Source organism: Pleurodeles waltl, chromosome 4_2 (assembly GCF_031143425.1).
Source record: "Pleurodeles waltl isolate 20211129_DDA chromosome 4_2, aPleWal1.hap1.20221129, whole genome shotgun sequence".
Lineage (NCBI taxonomy): Eukaryota > Metazoa > Chordata > Amphibia > Caudata > Salamandridae > Pleurodeles > Pleurodeles waltl.
The window spans coordinates 444,849,326-444,867,333 of NC_090443.1; the positions used below are offsets into that span (position 1 = coordinate 444,849,326).

The window sequence follows — 18,008 nt, forward strand, 5'->3', positions numbered from 1 at the left end:
CTTGCTTGTTTAGATAAAACATGCTGGTCATGTTGTCCGTCCGGATTAAGACGCTTGAACATTGTATCTTTGGCAAGAAAGCTTTTAGAGCTAAGTGTATTGCTTTGAGTTCTAGATAATTGATGTGGAGCTGGCTCTCTTGCTGATTCCAGATTCCGCTGATTTGCAGGTCCTGGCAGTGTGCACCCCATCCTTCGAGAGAGGCATCCGTTGTTACTATGTAACTTGGTGTTTGAAGAAGAAAAGACAGCCCTTTTGAGAAATTGGTTGGAGTCGCCCACCACCTCACAGTGTTCTTCATTAGAGGCGTTATGCGAATCTTGTCTTCGAAGGAGCCGTGGACCTGTGTCCATTGTATGTCCAATTGCTCTTGCAGGGGTCGCATATGGAGCCTGCAATCTGGGACTAGCGGAATGCACAATGATATCATTCCGAGCAATGATTTGTAGATGCGGACTGAAACAAACTTTTTTCTGGATAGGTTGTCTGCCAAAGAGGTTAACTTTTGTTTCCTCTCGTGTGATGGGTACGCTTTGCTGCGTACTGTGTCCAAAATTGCTCCCAAGAAACTCAATTCTTGTTTGGGGTATATCTGAGATTTCTGGTAGTTGACTACAAACCCCAGGCTGTGTAACAATTGAAGGCAATAGGAAATATGATTTGTTTCTTGGAATTTTGAGGGTGCCTTTATAAGCCAGTCGTCCAGGTAAGGGAAGACCTGGATACCTGACTGGCGAAGATGTGCTGCTACTGGAGCTAACATTTTTGTGAAGATTCTGGGGGCTGATTTGAGACCGAATGGTAGAACCCGGAATTGGAGGTGCATACTTCCTACCCTGAACCTTAAAAATTTGCGATGTTTGCGATATATGGGGATATGAAAATAAGCATCCTGGAGGTCTAGGGATGCCATCCAATCTCCCGTGTTTAAGAGACGCAGGACATCCTGCAACGTTACCATCCTGAACGATTGTTTCTTTAGAAACTTGTTTAGTGCTCTCAAGTCCAGTCTCCTGAGGGTTTCTTTAGAAGGAAAAACCGGGAGTAGAATCCTTTGTTCTTTTGAGATAAAGGGACTGGTTCTATTGCTCCTTTTGTTAGCATTATTCTTACTTCCCTGAGAAGTTGGTTCAACCTCGGAGGCGGTGTACCCGATGGAGGGACACTCGGTGGTGTTTGCATGAATTCCAGAGTATGACCTCTGGTCACTACATCTAGTACCCATCTGTCCGATGTTATAGCCTTCCACTTGGGGAAATAAGAATTGATGCGACCTCCGACCTTCAATATTGATTGGGGAGGTGTTGAGATTATCCGCTGGTCATTGCTTTCTGCCTGTATCTCTTCCTCGGGCAGCTCCTCTTCCTCTAGCCGGATGTTTGTAAGCTGCGGCTGGTGGTAATCGATAATGCTGCTGTTGTTGATGGTGCTGATGTCCTGGTCCTGTGGAGGAAGATGGATATTGTGACCTGTATTGTTGGTATCCACCTCGAAAGGAGTAATTACCTCTACCCCTTGCTCCACGAAAAGGTAGTTTTTTATACTGCAGGGTACCTAGGGATTTTGCTGTATCGGTATCCGTCTTGATAGCCTGCAGCATGTCGTCGACATGTTTGCCAAACAAACTCTCTCCATCGAAGGGCATGTCGAGAACACGAGTCTGGACTTCTGGTCTGATTGAAGTAGCTTTAAGCCACCCTTGTCTGCGCAGGACTGCTGCTCCAGCTAATTGTCGAAAGCCAGTGAGGGAAATATCTATTGCACTGTCTATTATCTCTGCGGAGACCCTTTCTCCCTCCTGCAAGACCTTTTTAGCTTCCACCTTGAGATCTCCTGGCAGTGAATCTACAAAAGCGGACATGTCTGCCCACATCTGGCGATCATACCTTCCCAGGATGGCGAGGGAATTGGCCGCCTTGACCGTTACTGCAGCAACCGAGGAGAATTTCTTACCGATATTGTCTAGTCTCCTTCCCTCTTTGTCTGGGGGAGACGCAATAGGCGTAGAGGGGTTTTTGGATCCTCGTTGAGCCGACTGTGATATAACCGAGTCAGGTTTCGGCTGTGAGACTAAACAGGCCGGAGAATCATCTGGGGCCTTGTATTTTTTCTCTAGCCTTGGCATTTGTGAAGGCACTGTTGCCGGGTTTTTCATTGCCTTCAAACCCTCCTGCCATAAGAAATCCACAATCGGTATGGCTCTTACAGATCTCTTTGATGGCTCTTTAAAGTCATACAAAAAACACTCAGTTTCATGGGAAACAATTGCCAGGCCAAAACGTTTCGCCGCTCTCTCTATGATATTATGGAAACCTCCTATGTCTTCTGGAGGAGAATCCACTGGAGCTGCTGGAGGTGGAGATGGTGTGGGAACGAGATAATCGTCCCATTCACTAGCCGCTGAATCTGCTAGCTCGCCCTCTTCCCTTTCGTCGTCCGACGAGAGGTAAGCTTCCGGAGCTTGGCTAGTTACAGGTCTACTAGCCTGTGGCTTTTCGGAAACATTAGTAGTTTGAGCTTGCTGGTAACTTTGAGGTCTAGGTGGCATGGACTGAGTTGACGGTGGGAACCTTTTATAGTAGTCCTTCAACATATGTTGTAAATCTGTCACTAATGTGCTAGGCATAGCTAGTGGCGATGGTTGGTTTGCCTGTGGATAAGATGTTGAAGCATAACTATACTGGTAATGTTGATCCTCTTCTTCATCAAACTCTTGACATTTGACATTTAGTTGGGACGGGCTACTAGCTGCCCCAAACATTCCTTGATCCTCATCATCATCATCGTCTAAAAGATGTTGCGGTGGGTATGGCAGCACTTTACTTGGTGATGTATGCATCGGCAAAATGTCAGATGGCTTGTCCCCTATATTAATAAGGGAAAGGGGTAAGAATCTGGTGGAGTCCTCATGATGGTATGAGGAATGATCTGGTGAAATGTCCAAAGGTTTGTAAACTGTTAATGCTGTGGTGATCGTCGGTTCCATCGTCGACGGTTCCCTCGTCGACGGTTCCCTCGTCGACGATTCCCTCGTCGACGGTACTGTCGTCGACGGGTCTCTCGCCGACGCTTCCGTCCATGACTGCGTCTTTGTCAATGGGTCCTTAGTCGACGGTCCCTTCGTCGACGGGTATTTTACCGACGACGGTCGCTTCGCCGACGTATCTTGCGTAGATGGGAGTGCCCTGGATGATTTGTGAACCCAGGAGGCCTCCGCTGTCGACGCTGTGGTTGCCGACGAAGCTCTTTTGAAGATTTTTGCAGTAATAATCGTCGTCGATGACAACGGCGACGACGTCATAATCATCGGTGAGGATGGTGTTGTGAACGTCGACGATACCGTGGTCGCTGTTACCGTCGACACTGTCGTCGACGGGGCGGTCGTCGACGGTTGTTTTTTCACCGAAAAGAGTTTTTCTGGCTCTTTTTGTGGTGACAGAGACAGGGATGGTTTCTTTGAGGTGCTTTTCCGGTGTAACAGCGTAGTAGGTTCTGAATGAACCTTTTTTGGTCCATGTTTAACTGCCTCTTCAGTTAAGACTTGTTTTGTCTTTTTGTGCATTTTTCTTGGTGGTTCATCCGCACCTCTATCTCTCTCATCTGTTCTTTTCTGAGGGCGAGAAGTTTGTGGTGACTCTTCGCTGTCTGATGAAGGATGCTCTAAGGCTTTCTGTTTTTGCAGCCATAAGAGAAGTCTACCCTCTCGGTCTTTGAGGGTTTTTTGACTAAAGGTGCGACAGATTTTGCAGTCTCTCACCTTATGGTCTGGATGAAGGCAGTAAATACACTTCTTGTGGGGGTCATCAATATGTAGTCTCTTCTTCCCACAGTTGTCACAGTCTCTGAACAGGCCCTTCTTTGCCTTTTCAGACATAGTAAAGTTGTAACTAGTTTCCTGAGAGAAAAAACAATCTTCAGTCAGAAAATAGGAAAAAAACTGAGCAGAGCTCAGGGAGACTCCCTTCACACGACGTGCGGTAGAAAATCTGAGGGAATTCAGCCTCTGTTGGGAGTGTTTGGGAGGGGCTGAATCCTGATTGGTTGATACTCAAGTTTGGGTCTTTTCACAGAACAAAGTGGATAGACTGTAAAATACCCTATGAGGCCTACTAGGGCCTACTGGTTTTACTTTTACTGACTTACTGCTTTTTATATATTTAAGTTTACCGTGAGGCTCCCACCTCGACGACGGGGATGATTCAAGCATGTGAATCTATGAAAGATCCAATACTGGAGAACAAGGAGTTTATCAGGCATTGAATTGATAATGGGATAGATAAAGGCTCTGGGGTAGGACCCTCATCTTTATTACTGCAACTCTCTCTGCCATGCGAACTACTTGGAGTACAACCGCTGCAGTCTCCCTTCAACTAACAGATCAAAGAGGCATAATTTAGGCCTACAACTTGTGAAGCAGTTCGACCTATAAGGATCCCTAACTATTTAATCTTGTCAGATGACCATGAAACAGGAACAAGCTGCTGTAACTGCTCTACTTGGTAAGGTACTGTCAGCTGGCCACAGATTTGGTTATATTTTTTTTTTAATTTAGAGTTTTTTTTAAACCATAATTGAATTATAAATCATTGTGTGCATCGACGGGAAATAAGGGGGGCGTGGTCAATTGCTTAAGAGGAATGATGGGTGACTGGCTGGATAAATTAATTTCTTGCTGGCTGGATGCAACTCTACAACACTAATGCAATGAAAATGGTGAAAGAACGCTTGGCTGGACAAATTGGGTATTTTAGTGGCAGTGTCGACTGACAGTTTTCCGAGTGAATGGACTACGGATTAGCTGTGTACGGAGGAAGATATGGTTAAATGAAATGGTGACTAGACAGGATGAATAAATTAAGGGTTAGCTGTGTGTGAACAAAGTTATTGTTGAATGGTCCGATGTTTGGGAAAGTAAGCAGAAGAAAAACTGTTTAAATTGAGACATGAATCACCTTCATGACATTGAAGAGAACCTCCTGGCCCAAGCTGTCCTGCCCCTTAAAAAAATCATGTTCAGGATATGTACGAGCGATGTCCCTCCGAATCAGCTTTTCACAAGGTGAGGACATCTTCAGCAGTTCAGAGTACTGATTCTTTACTGGCATGTCAGTGGCACTACACAGCAGCTGCCAAACAATGGCACGAAAGTGGTGTGGGATTCCTTTTCGGATCAGTTCCTGGGGATACAAAAGCACAAATTGCGTAACTTTACTCTCATAATCATGCAAATTATCAAACTAGCACCAACCACATTTAATTCGTAACTGCGGAGACAATGGGCCAGATGGAGCAACGTAAAAATTTGCGAGGTGCAAAGTGCGAGTCCATGCGACTCGCAATTTGCACCTCGCAAATTGGTATGCAGTACGGTGTCTCAGACACCGACTGCAACTCGCTATGGGGTCGCAATGACCCACCTCATGAATATTCATGAGGTGGGTCGCAAATTGCGGCCCCATAGCGAGTATAGGCACTCGCAATTATGGAGGCCTGCTGTAGTCAGCAGACCTCCATGTTCGTGACTGCTTTCAATAAAGCAGTTTTTTTTTTTTTAAAGTGTAGCCCGTTTTCCTTAAAGGAAAACGAGCTGCACTTAAAAAAAAAAAACGAAACCTTTAGTTTCGGTATTTTTTCAGGGCAGGGAGTGGTCCCTGGGACCACTCCCTGCCCTGAAAAAATATTTTTGGGTCCATTCACAAAGTGGAAGGGGTCCTATGGGGACCCCTTCCAATTTGCGAGTGGGTTACCATCCACTTGAAGTGGATGGTAACTGCGATACGATTTGCGACCGCGTACGCGGTCGCAAATGGTATTGCATACCACTCAGACTCGCAAATCGGAAGGGAACACCCCTTCCTATTTGCGAGTCGGAAATGCATTTTGCGAGTCGGTTCCGACTCGCAAAATGCATTTCTGCATAGGAAACTCCGGTTTGCGACTCGCAAACGGCAATTTTTGCCATTTGCGAGTCGCAAACTGTTTCCTACATCTGGCCCAATATAACACAACTTATCTGATTCAACTCTCTGGGACATAATTCAATGTCTACCTAGGAAAAGTGGTAAATACAATTTGGCACATCCCAGACAGACAAATAATGTTTACTACTACACTTCACAATACAACGACATCAATCAAAAGATAATTAGCTGATTTTTTAAGTGTACACAAAGCAGTTGCTTAACAACTCAAAATGTAATTTCAATGGATTTAGCAAAGAGGCCTTCTAGAACCAACTGTATGATGAAGACTAAGATGAACATAAAGTTGAATGTAATAGGTTTACAATTAATGTCCTTATAAATTAAACTGCCATATAGTTTACTGGTATATTATTTTAAGAAGTAATCTTAACTTATGATATTCGCTTAGAGTCAGTAGGGAAGCTCCTATCTACCACAGATTAATAATTAAAAGAGAGAGCTAGCTGCTATACAACACTATTGCTGAATACAAGATTTATTCTCGTTGAGTAATAAAAAGCATAACATGCTCATCCAGTTCTCCATTAAAAAAAATGTGTTGCTTACCTGTAACTTCTGTTCTCTAGCGTTCGTACTATATATATATATATACATATACACACATGCTTGAATCGGCTGTATATTGCCCCAATGCATACAATGTATGCCATTTCCATGCATTCTTTTACCATACAGTAGATAGATAAATAGATAGACAGATATGGCGAAGGTGGGAGTTATAGTTTCTTGAAATAACCAAATATAACTGGTGAATTTCTATTGTTTTGCACAACTAAATTCATAACCTAACTATAATGTCCCTGTAACCTTTGTTTTTTCAGTGAATATATATTTTTATATATGAATGATTTCATTGGGGGGGGCCCTTTTATAGCAGCGATTCACAAAAAAGTGGCTACTGACTTCACAGAATGGGCTTCTTCAGCTTTGACGGCCCTGGTGCTGGTTGGGGGTAAGTCACTGACCCTTGGAGTCACTCCTTTGGTCTGGGGCTCAGGAGATACTCTACCCATGAGCCAAGAGCCATAGGCACAGTCCTTTTGTTGCTTGTCCAAGGTGCCACGTGCAGCCTCTCCTGCCGGGTCCAAGGGTCAGTAGGGCAGTCCTCCTTTGGTTCCTTCTCCAGTTATGGTGTGATCTGAGGTTCACTGTGCCAGTGCCATATTTATGCCCAGAAAGTGCCCTAGGGGGATGATGCGGTCAATAGCCAATGGGCTACCAAGATCCCTCCTACCCAGTGATGACTTCTGGCTAAGTGTAGCAATTCCAGGGTGCACTTTTCTGTCCACTTCCTTTCTTGGATGTTAGCAGCTTGGTAGCCCCCCCCTAGAGGTGTGGCTACCTGCCCACAGGAAAACTGGATTGGCTTTGGCCTCCCTTCTCTGTTCCCGTCGCTAGCCTGTCTTCCTGAACAAAGGGGCAACCCTTCAGGAGTGTAATCACATTTGCCCACCAAAGGTGGCTTTGCCTTTGGAGTTCACCTTTTGGGCCAACACCCTGAGTGGTTTCCTGCAAGGGGGAGTAATATCTCTCCCTGTTGCAAGCTTCTATTGTTCCTGAGCCTGGGAGTCATTCACACTCCTCCCCAGAACGTCAGAAGACTGTCTGTTGACCAGCAACTGTGCAGGTCCACTGGACAAACTGGGCAACATAGTGGCAACTTTCCAAAAGTTGCCTTTCCTTAAAAGTGACATTAAATTCGAGTTGGGCATCAAGTCGGGTTTAAATCCACGATTAATTTGATACCTTGAAGTACTCAGTTTAATAGTCCCATTCATAAGGTAGCCGGACTGCAAAGTCATTCAGTAACTGTTAGCCAATGGGGCTAATAACTTTTCAAGAGCAAAAACAACAATTTGGAAATGCTGCCGTTTTCTGTCAGAACATATTAAAAGTATATGTCCTACTTATTAATATATAGCCTCCTGTTCAAGGATCCATAGGCCCTCCTAATTGTGGACTTACATATATTGTTAGGGGAAGGAGGGCTTTGCCATTAGTTTAAATGGCAAAGTCAAGTTAGCAGTTTAAAACTGCTCTTCCAGGTTTCAGGGGCGGGCTGGGAGCCATTTTGTATTTTGTCTCAAACAGCGTCGCACAACCAGTGTTGCAGCCTTGGAGAGACACGCTGTCTTACTTAGTCAGAGTATGTCAATAGAGGGTGGCCATTTCAACATACATCTTGTAAGGGGTTAGAACACTGGCACTGAGGTCTGATTAGCAAGACGCAGTGCACTCTCAGAGTTACAAAAACAGCAACATCAGTCCAAAACTTTCAAGGTGATCATGTAAAAAGAGGCATTTCCTTACAACACACCTACACCACAAAATTACCATCACCTCCTTCCATCTCTACCCACCCCAAACCCTAAATCTACCCTGCTCTCAATTTACCTCTCTATACTCCCCATATCTCTTGAATTACCCTTACATCTACCAGCCAATAAACTCTAATAACACCCTTACTGCCCTCTTTCTAGCCTTAAACGGATACGTTACTTACCTGTAAATCCTAGTTCTCTTCCAGGGGAATCCCCATCAAAGTCATAAGCACTGAATATTCCTGCTAATGCGCAGGAACCCTGGAGCATATACCAAATATATATTTAAAAATATATAATATATATACACACACACACACATTATTAAGCCATAAATCACTACAAAGCATCCGGGAGGCAATATTTACCAGCTTCTCATCGCAGGAATGACGCCGTCACCATCCATCAATTCGAAAGGTAATGTATTTCCTTATTTCATGTGAAGTACAAAGTGCACAGTGCTATCCAAACAGATATGGCAACGCGTTTCGGCCTGAGCCTTCGACTGGCCATAGAGCTGATTGTGAGGTCAGTGTATTTAAGTCATGTGATCACCAAACCTCCACCAATTAAAATCCGTGATCGTTTTATATCACTTAAACGACATTTATAGTCAATTTCTAACCCAAATTAAGTTCATTTTTCTATAATGAAAATCAAATGTGTCCTAAATATACACATTTCTTATTATTAAATCAATATATGTGCTTAATATGATTCTACATCCATTAACCAGTCTTAGTTAGATCAACATATGATTACATTTATATTCCCCATATGTTATTTTCTTATGCAATTGCCTTTATTTAGGTAAAGTACCAATTCCTTCATTATTTAACAAACATATTTATAAAAGTTCAAGGATTCATTTCATTAATACCTAAAACTAGTATATAAGCACTATTTATCATATTTACATCCCTCCTCATATTGGGTTATAGACTCTCGATAAAGTATCATAAGGATGAAAACAAATTAAACTAATGTCTATATAGTCAAACACAGTCAAAACAAGAACATACTAATCTCTGCAGTTTTTTTATGAGGGGATTATTTCCCCTATAATGATCTTATTTATTACAAAACCCTATGATGACCTAAAATTATCATCTCCAGGGTCTAATTTATTCTTCATGTAGGTTCGAAATAATCTAGATAAATTAATGTCTCCTTCCAAGTGCCTCCTATCCTCTTTCATCTCCTATAGGTGTCTGTGTAACTCTGCATTCATATTCAAACACCACAGCATTTCAGTTCCAATTAAAATAATCCATTTAGATTCCATTCTCCTCAATCTTTGTTCTCGATCTCCTCCTCTATCATTTTGTTTAATATGTTGGATGTCATAGTATCTTAAATCTTTCTGTTCACCCTGATGCTGTTCCCATATACTGTATGTTTTGCTATTGAATATGTCAGATCTTGGTTACTTATCGCCCTCATACACACAAATATATATATATATATATATATATATATATATATACACACACACACATCTATACAATTATGCAAATTATGTAGCCTATAGTAGAGGCTAAGAACACCTACTTACATTATGTTTTCATTTAGTAAACTTTTCTCAGACTCGAGCATTTCTGTAAAAAACAAGAGACAGAAAAAGGGGGAGAGAGAGAGAAAGAAAGAGCATGGGGTGCAAAAATCACAGCTTTTATTAAAACATAAGTTGAGGAGACATCAAAAGGCATTATTAGCCAATAGGCTGCATTAACAGCAATAACAAGGAAATACTTGCACTGTGCCTTTAAGGCCTCCAGGACCTCCTCTATCCCATCATGCCTCAGAGGTGACTGTTAGGCGACAGGTTAGTATTTTTTTATAGTAATATGAATAACAGAACACAGGTATGTTTGAACTGCTGCATGCAAGACTGGTTCAGTGAGGAAGGCAGGTTGCTTATGACTTTGATGAGGATTCCCCTGGAAGAAAACTAGGAATACAGGTAAGTAACTTATCCATCTCTTCCACGGAATCCTCTTCAATAGTCATAAGCACAGAAGAGAATAGCAAGTCCATCCCACACTCCTGAGGATGAATCAAAGATGAACAGCAATATGTACCTTTATCAGCGAAACAGATTTCATAATGAGGCCTATCCTACTTGGGTATCTGTCTTAGTGTCTGAATCTAGACAGTACTGCCTTGTGAAAGTATGCACCGATCTCCAAGTAGCAGCTTTGCAAATTTCGGAGATGGGAACTTTCTTTAGTAGGGCTGCTGTTGCTGCTTTGCCCCTTGTAGAGTGGGCTTTGAGTTTAGCAGATAATTGTTTGTTGGCCAACTGATAAGTAAACAGAATACAAGAAACTATACATTTGGAAATGGTTTGTTTGGAAGGAGTGGAGAAGTGTGGCTCAATGGTTAGAGCGGCAGACCCTGAAGAAGAGATCTGGATCAAGACCAGGGTTCAAGTCCCGCTTCGGCAGGTCTTGGGCTCAATTCCCCTTGACCAGATAATTCTCGCCTTGATGCCTAATCTAATTCATGGGTCCCACTCTGCAACTCTGGGCAATAGCTTGCTTAATCTCCACAACGGCCCCAACAGCGCTTGGATGCTTGGCTTCACCCTGGGGGTGCTCAGGCGTGGGCGCCTCACAGGGAAAAGCCAGGAGGGGTTCCATAGCGGTATGAGTACAGCGCCTTGAGACCCTAACGGGTGAGTAGTGCGCTATACAAGTGCTAATTTACATTTTACATCCCCATCCTCATGGGGCCGCAGTTCACAAACAAGTGGTCAAACTGTTTAATGTCTTTGGTCTTGTCCAGATAGAACTTTAGTACTTGCTTTAGATCTAAAGAGTGTAATGCTCTTTTTGCTGGTGTGGTCAGGTTAGGAAAGAACGTAGGAAACTGGGGTGAGTTCCCATCACTATCCTCTTGGCATGGAACACTGTGTAAGGCTCTTTGGCACAGAGAGACTGAATCTCGCTAACTCTGCATGCCGAAGTAATAGCGACAAGAACAGCAGTCTGCCATGTAAGGTGCTGTAGGGAAGCCTTATGTATAGCTTCAAAAAGTGGACCCATGAGTTTTGATAGTACCACCTTCAATTACCAAGAAGGAGACGGGGAACGGACAGGAGTGCACATCTTCTTTAAACCTTCTAGGAAATCTTTAACAACAGGCATTTGGAAGAATGATCTTTGAGAAGGTGATTTTCTATAAGCAGTAATTGCTGCAAGATGTGCCTTAATAGAGGAAAACAGTAAACCTGACATTGCTAGATGGAAGAGGTAGGGTAAAATAACATCCTCCTGAACCAGAATTGGATGATAATTATTCTTAATACACCACATGTAAAACCTGTTTCATTTAAAAGAGTAAGAACATCTAGTTGCAGGTGTTTTTGACTCCTTGAGAATGTTTCTGCATTCCTGAGAGAGACCTAAATGTCCATATTGCGGGAATTCAGGAGCCATGCTGTCAAGCTCAGCGAGGGAAGGCTAGGATGGAAAACCTTCCCTCAGAGTTTGTAAAGGAAATCTGGTCTGCACAGCAGTCTCTTGTGTGGTCTTCACGATATAGGAAGGCGATCTGGGTACCACCACTGGCGGAGCCAGTCTGGGGCTATCAGGATCATTCTGGTCCTACCTCTGTACAGTTTGTTTATGGCTGCTAGTATTAAAGAAATTGAGGGAAAAGCACAAAGAAATGCCCTGGACTAGTCTATCATAAGAACATTCCCCTTTGCTCCTGGTCGGTAAAACCTGATTCAAAGTCTGGGCAATTTTTGTTGCTTTCGTCTGCAAAGAGGTCAATTTGAGGCTGACCCTATTCCTGAAAAATGTCTTGAACAATTTGTTCATTTATGACCCAGTAGTGAGCTTCTGCAAAATTGCAACTAAGGGAATCTGCCTGGGTGTTTGATTCTCCTGATAGATGAATGGTGAAGATTGTTAGACCTTTGGCCAGTAGCCACTTCCAGATGGCTTGTACATCTAGAGATAGACTAAGGGGGCGCTGGTAAGGAGCTCTTGATTAACCAGTCGTGCAAGTATGGGTAGATACATTTCTTTTGACTCCACAGGTATGCAGCTACTACTGCCGTGCACGTTGAGAATGTGCAAGACGGTGATTTGAGACCAAAGGCCAACACTGTACTGGTAGTGCTTGGATGCCACTCTGAAATGAAGAAACTTCCAACATTTCCTTGTTATTGGGATATGGAAGTAGAATTACTGAAGATCGATGGAGCACATCCAGTCCCACCAGTAAATTTGGTGTAAGGCAAGTATCCTGAATTTCTCTTTGCAGATGTACTTGTTTAGAAGCCTTCAGTCTAAAATTGGTCTGTACTTGCAAGTCGGGCCTCTTTTCTGAACCAGAAGGTAGCATGAGTGTACCCTCTTCCCTGTTGAGAAAGTGGAACCTCCTCTATAGCTTCTTTCTGGAACAGTATGTTTACTTTGTTCTGTAGATGAGAGGATGTTATTTTCAGAGGGACAGCAGGAGGAGGAGACTTGAGCTAGTGGCCTTTTTGAATAATATTCAAGACCCATTTGTCATTTGTTATTTTCTGCCACTCGTCTAAATCTTTCATAATACTTCCCCCCACCGGAGCGGAAGACGGAGACAGGGGAAGCAAAAGCTCAATGCTTTGTGCTTTAGCAGAGGAAACTGATGGACAATGGGTTCCTTTTCCTCTTGCTTGTCTTCGAGGATGGTAGTGTGATCTGGTTTGGTGTTGTGAATGTTGTAACCAATGAGGGTTTTGAACCCTCTGCTGGAAAGGCCTGCAATCATAGGGTTTGAATTTGTGCCTGAGTTTTTCTTGCTACTGCAATGATCATAGAATCCGAGGGACGATCAGCTCCTAGAAAAAGAGGATCCTGATCAGGGGCCATGTATTTTTTTTTAAAGAATGCAGGATGGAACAGCTTGTACAGAGGAAGGATCCAAAAGACCCGGAACCAGAGGTAGAAGAGGTCTAGAGGCTGTTCTATGGTGGAGGGTTTTGAGGATCACAAAGTAGGAGGAGAAGCAATATTAATGTTCAATTTCATTGCTCCTCTAATAAGAGAGTCATTAAGAGTGATAAGATCGTCCACCGGGGAGACCCTCGCCGGAGGTGAGTCAGATAATGTTGGAGAGTAGTCTCTTATTGATGAACGAGATGTCGTGGACCAGGAGGGAGTCCTATGTCTTCTGTGAGATGTGGACTGGTGAGAGCGTCTAAGTCTGGTTGGTGTTGTCCTATTAAGAGACTGAGAGCTTGTTCTCTGCGATCAAGGAGACCTGGTCGGTGATTGCCTAGTCTGTGGACTTCTGGATCTTCGTGGTGTTATTTCTTGCACCTGAGGCCTCAATGCCGGTGAAACAGAAAAAAACGTACAAGGCAGATACGTTGCGGTGAGGGTGTATGTGCAGTGTCTCTGGATGGTGAGTAAATCTGCCAGTAAACAGACCCTGGACTATGGTGGATGTAACTCGGTGTATGGAGAGTTTCCTCAAGTCTGGGTGCCACTGGTGAATGAGTAGTCACTGTAGGTACAATTGTGACTTCTGGAGACAAGGACAGGCTTAACAACGTGAATATCCTTGAATGCAAGGTCGAGCGGGTCTCTGTGTGATGTCGTCTCTCTTTCGATGGTGGTTTGTCTTGATGTTTTTAGGTGCTTTGACATAGTAATGGTTTTCAGTGGAGCCGATAGCGACGGCGAGTGCAGATGCGACGGCTAGTGACTCAACGTCGGGCGTGGGACAGCCTGTTGTGACGTCGACCTTCCTTGTAATGCTGTGTGTCTCGACTACAAGGGTCTTTACTCCAAGAAGTGGTGTCTTGGTGTTGACTGTTTCTTAGTCAATGGTGTCTTCGGCAAAAGTATTGACGGCGATCGCTCCGCCATAAGCCTCTTTGAGGAAAATGGAGGCGGTACCGGGCCCCTTGACGATGACGCTGGCAACAAAGGGAAGCATACAGGTATCTCCCTTATTGCGGACCTTCTACTCGTTGATGGCGAATGATGCTTTTGATGTGCTTTTTCTGTACTCCCTTTGTGTTGATTAGAAGAGGGCTCTTTTAAGGAGGTTTTCGACCCCTCAAGTCTACTTTAAAGTCTTACCATTCCTCTCTCTTGCCTTGCATGTAGTCTGCTCTTTTCCCTGTCTTTTGGGGTTCTCATTGAGAAAGTTTTACAATGATAGCATGTCTCAGGGTAGTGTGAGGAAGGCAAGCAGACAATGCACACAGAGGGTGGGTTACATAGTGCCATTTTCCTGCTACAAGAAAGGCAGTTGTTGAATAAAGATGCCATTTTGTGACTGAAAAGAAAACAATTTCAGTCAGAAAAGAGTTAAAAGTACACAGGGTACTTAAAACTATCAAGGGAAGAGTCAATCATTGGACTTTGAAGGTATTTTTCTGAAAACAAAAGTCCAGAAAACTGAACAGCTAATGCTCAGGGATCCTCACTGAAGGAGCTGAAAATAAACTGACCTGTCACCTAACAGTCACCTCTGGGATACAGGAGGTCCTGGAGGTCTTTAATGTACAGTGCCAGTATTTCCTTGTTATTGCTGTTGTCTTTGGATGTCTCTTCAAATTTTGTTTTAATAATAGCTGTGATGATTGCACCTTATGGGCTGTCTCCCTTCTGTTTTTTTTTTACAGAAGTGCTCGATTCTGCGAACAGTTTATCAAAGGAAAACGGAATGTATGTAGGCATTCTTAGCCTCTATCATCGGCTACATAAATGTAAATGTGTGTGTATATATATATATATATATAATAATAAAACTATATATATGTGTGTGTGTGTATATATATGTTTGTTTTGCCTATAACTTTGGTGCTGCTTGACAAATCTTCACAAAATTATCAAAACGTATACGTTGCTAAGGCCGCTCCCCGGGGACCATCACCCCCCGGGCTACACTTTGTTTTAAGGGGGGGGGGGAGGAAGGGTTGGGAAGGAAGAGGTGGGAAGGAAGAGGTGGGAAGGAAGGGGAGGGAAGGCTGGGGTCAGGGAGGAGGGTATGGGGGGGGGGGAAACGCATATACCCCTGAGAACACCCCCCACCCCCAGGGCAAAAAAAAAATATTTTCAGGAGGTAACTATAGGGAGGTAACTATAACTTGCGCACCGCCATGCACAGTTTTTTTGTTCAGAATTTTACTGCATATATTACATTGATATTATCAATGATGTAATCAAAGATGTCATAAGTGCCATAATTTGTAGGTATTTACCAGAGCATGGTGAGGGAGCGAGTTATAGTTACCTTAGAGCATGAGTTATAGTTAGTCGAGATAACTGTAACTATAACTGGCTAATTTCTAAGGTTTTGCACATTTAAAATGTGAGCCTAACTATAATGTCCCTGTAAACTTAGTTTTTTTGAGTGAATGTCTATGTTTTTTAAAAAGTTCTATTTCCTAACTATAACCTCCCTGTAACCTTTGTTTTTTTCAGTGAAAAAAAAATAATATATATATATATTTGGTATATGCTCCGGGGTCCCCGCTGATGAGGATCCCCTGCAAGAGAACCTAAAATTACCCTTATCTTTCTTTACCTACACCCCCTTCACCAAATCCTAAACTCACCCTTACCCCCCTTTATCTGTACCCATCACTAAATCCTAACATGACTTCTATCTCTACCCACCCCTAAACCCTAATATTACCCTTATGTCCCTTTACCTCAACTCACCCCTATACCCTAAAATCCCCTTATCCTCCCTTTTTCACTACGAGCCCCTTAACTCTAAAATGAGCCTTCCCTCACTTTACACTGTACCTTTATAATTTTCTGTTCTAAATAACAAAATATTAATGTTATTTAAACAAACATATTTACCTGTCTGATAAAGTATGCATGGAAAAGGTTAAAACCTATTTTATCTTTTTAACTACATTGTACTTAACTTACATCTATTGTAAACTCTGTGAGTAAAGGTAATGTGGTTTTTAAAGACAGTGTTGTAAAGGCAGTTCTCTGCCTGAGTCACTCCCTTCATCAGGCTGGGAATCACGATAAATTAAATAGCAGAAACAAATGGCAAGAGGCATCAACACTGTTTGTTTAGTGGCACATCCACCTCATTTGTAACAACCCAAACTTCAGCCAATTACACGGAGGTGCTGATCTCTCCTATTTCCTCCTAGAGGCCATATGCCACAGATTTCAAAGTACAAGTGTGAAAAGAGTATATAATGGAAACAGAGCCTCTGAGCGGGGAAGAGGGAAGGCCGCATGTGAATATATTAAATATACCAATGCTGCAGAACTGGAGTTTTGCTAAGTCGTTTTTTCTCCAGTATTGGGTGTTTCCTATATTCATGTGCTTGAATCAGACTAGTATATAACATTACAACAAAGTGGGAAGTAAGCATAGGTTTATTTGAAGAGGTTGTGGAGGGCTGCCTATTTATCACACTGTTTAGTCAGCCACTTCATTCATCTAGACAGTATTGCTTTGTGAATGTGTGCCTGTTATTCGAGGTGGCTGCATGGCAAATGCCCTGCAAAGCCACTCCCGTGGAGAAATGCTTCTTGTGGTAAGCGTCCCGAGTCTGCCCTGGAGTAGATGCTTCACTTTGTTGTGGCAGAAAAGGATACAGGCTGAAAGGCAACATGCTATTCCCTGATTCGAAAGGGATCAGTCGCTTCCTGGATGGCTGAAGGGAACCAACAGCTTGTCAAATGCTCAAAAGTCTTTTGTTTCGTCCATGTAAAATCAGATGCACCTGTGTACATCCACCAAGTGCAGACTCATTCAGGTGAAAGCCTGAAGGCACTTTTGGCATAAGCTTTGGGTTAGTTCGAAGGATGACTTTGTTCTTACCAAATCTGAAAAATAAACCTCTTTTGTTGAAAAAGCTTGCAACTTCCCAACTCTCTTTGCTGAAGTGATGGCAACCAAAAACAGTAAGACTTGAAAGTGAACTTTAAATGAGCTTTGCAGATCGGTTCAAAGGAAGTTAGCATGTGTTGGCCTAATAATGTATTTAGATACCAAGGTACTGGAGGGCGCCGTATAAGAAGAAAAGCTCTACACAGCCCTTTCATAAACTAATTTACAATCCTTTGTACAACAAGGATGATGAACTGTTCTCAGGTAGCCTGAATCTCGAAAACTCTACTAGAGGGATTCATACTGTGAAATACCCTAAGGCCACTTCTGGCCTATGCAGTAAATATGGACGGATTTGGTGTGGCTGCATGGAGACTGGGCTGAGGTTCCTGTCTTTACACGAAGTGCAAAAGCACTTCCACTTAGCATTAGAATTGTTTGTGGTCGAAGATGTGCATGCCTGCAGCAGAATGTCTTTGCAATCATGTGGAATGTCCAAGAGGCCAAACTGAAAGTGATCAGGAACCAAACAGTCAGACAGAGAGCGGAGACTGCAGTGGAGTATTTTTCTGTTGTGCCAGGAAAGGAGCCTTGGATGTGTTTGGAACCATATTATGTAGACTACAAGTATTGTAGAGGACACTCCGACGCACTGAAGATCAGGGAACTGTGACCTGCTCTAACCTTCCGAGTACCCTGCGGAGTAAGGAAAATGGAGTTAAGAAATAAGCAATGATGTTAGACCATCTCATCAATAAGACATAGGGGGTTATTACAACTTTGGAGGGGGTGTTAATCCGTCCCAAAAGTGACGGTAAAGTGACGGATATACCACCAGCCGTATTACAAGTCCATTATATCCTATGGAACTCGTAATACGGCTGGT

At 43.1% G+C, this 18,008-nt stretch overlaps 1 protein-coding gene across 2 annotated transcripts in view; it reads right to left on the minus strand.

The window, feature by feature from the left end:
- The window catches only part of EVI5L (ecotropic viral integration site 5 like), a 1,467,274-nt gene that overhangs the window by 749,648 nt on the left and 699,618 nt on the right, over positions 1–18,008 (minus strand). For both annotated transcript variants that reach the window (XM_069231736.1, XM_069231735.1), the window contains exon 5: positions 4,953–5,177. In XM_069231736.1, the coding sequence (XP_069087837.1) occupies positions 4,953–5,177 (225 nt within the window). The remainder of the gene's footprint in view (positions 1–4,952; positions 5,178–18,008) is intronic.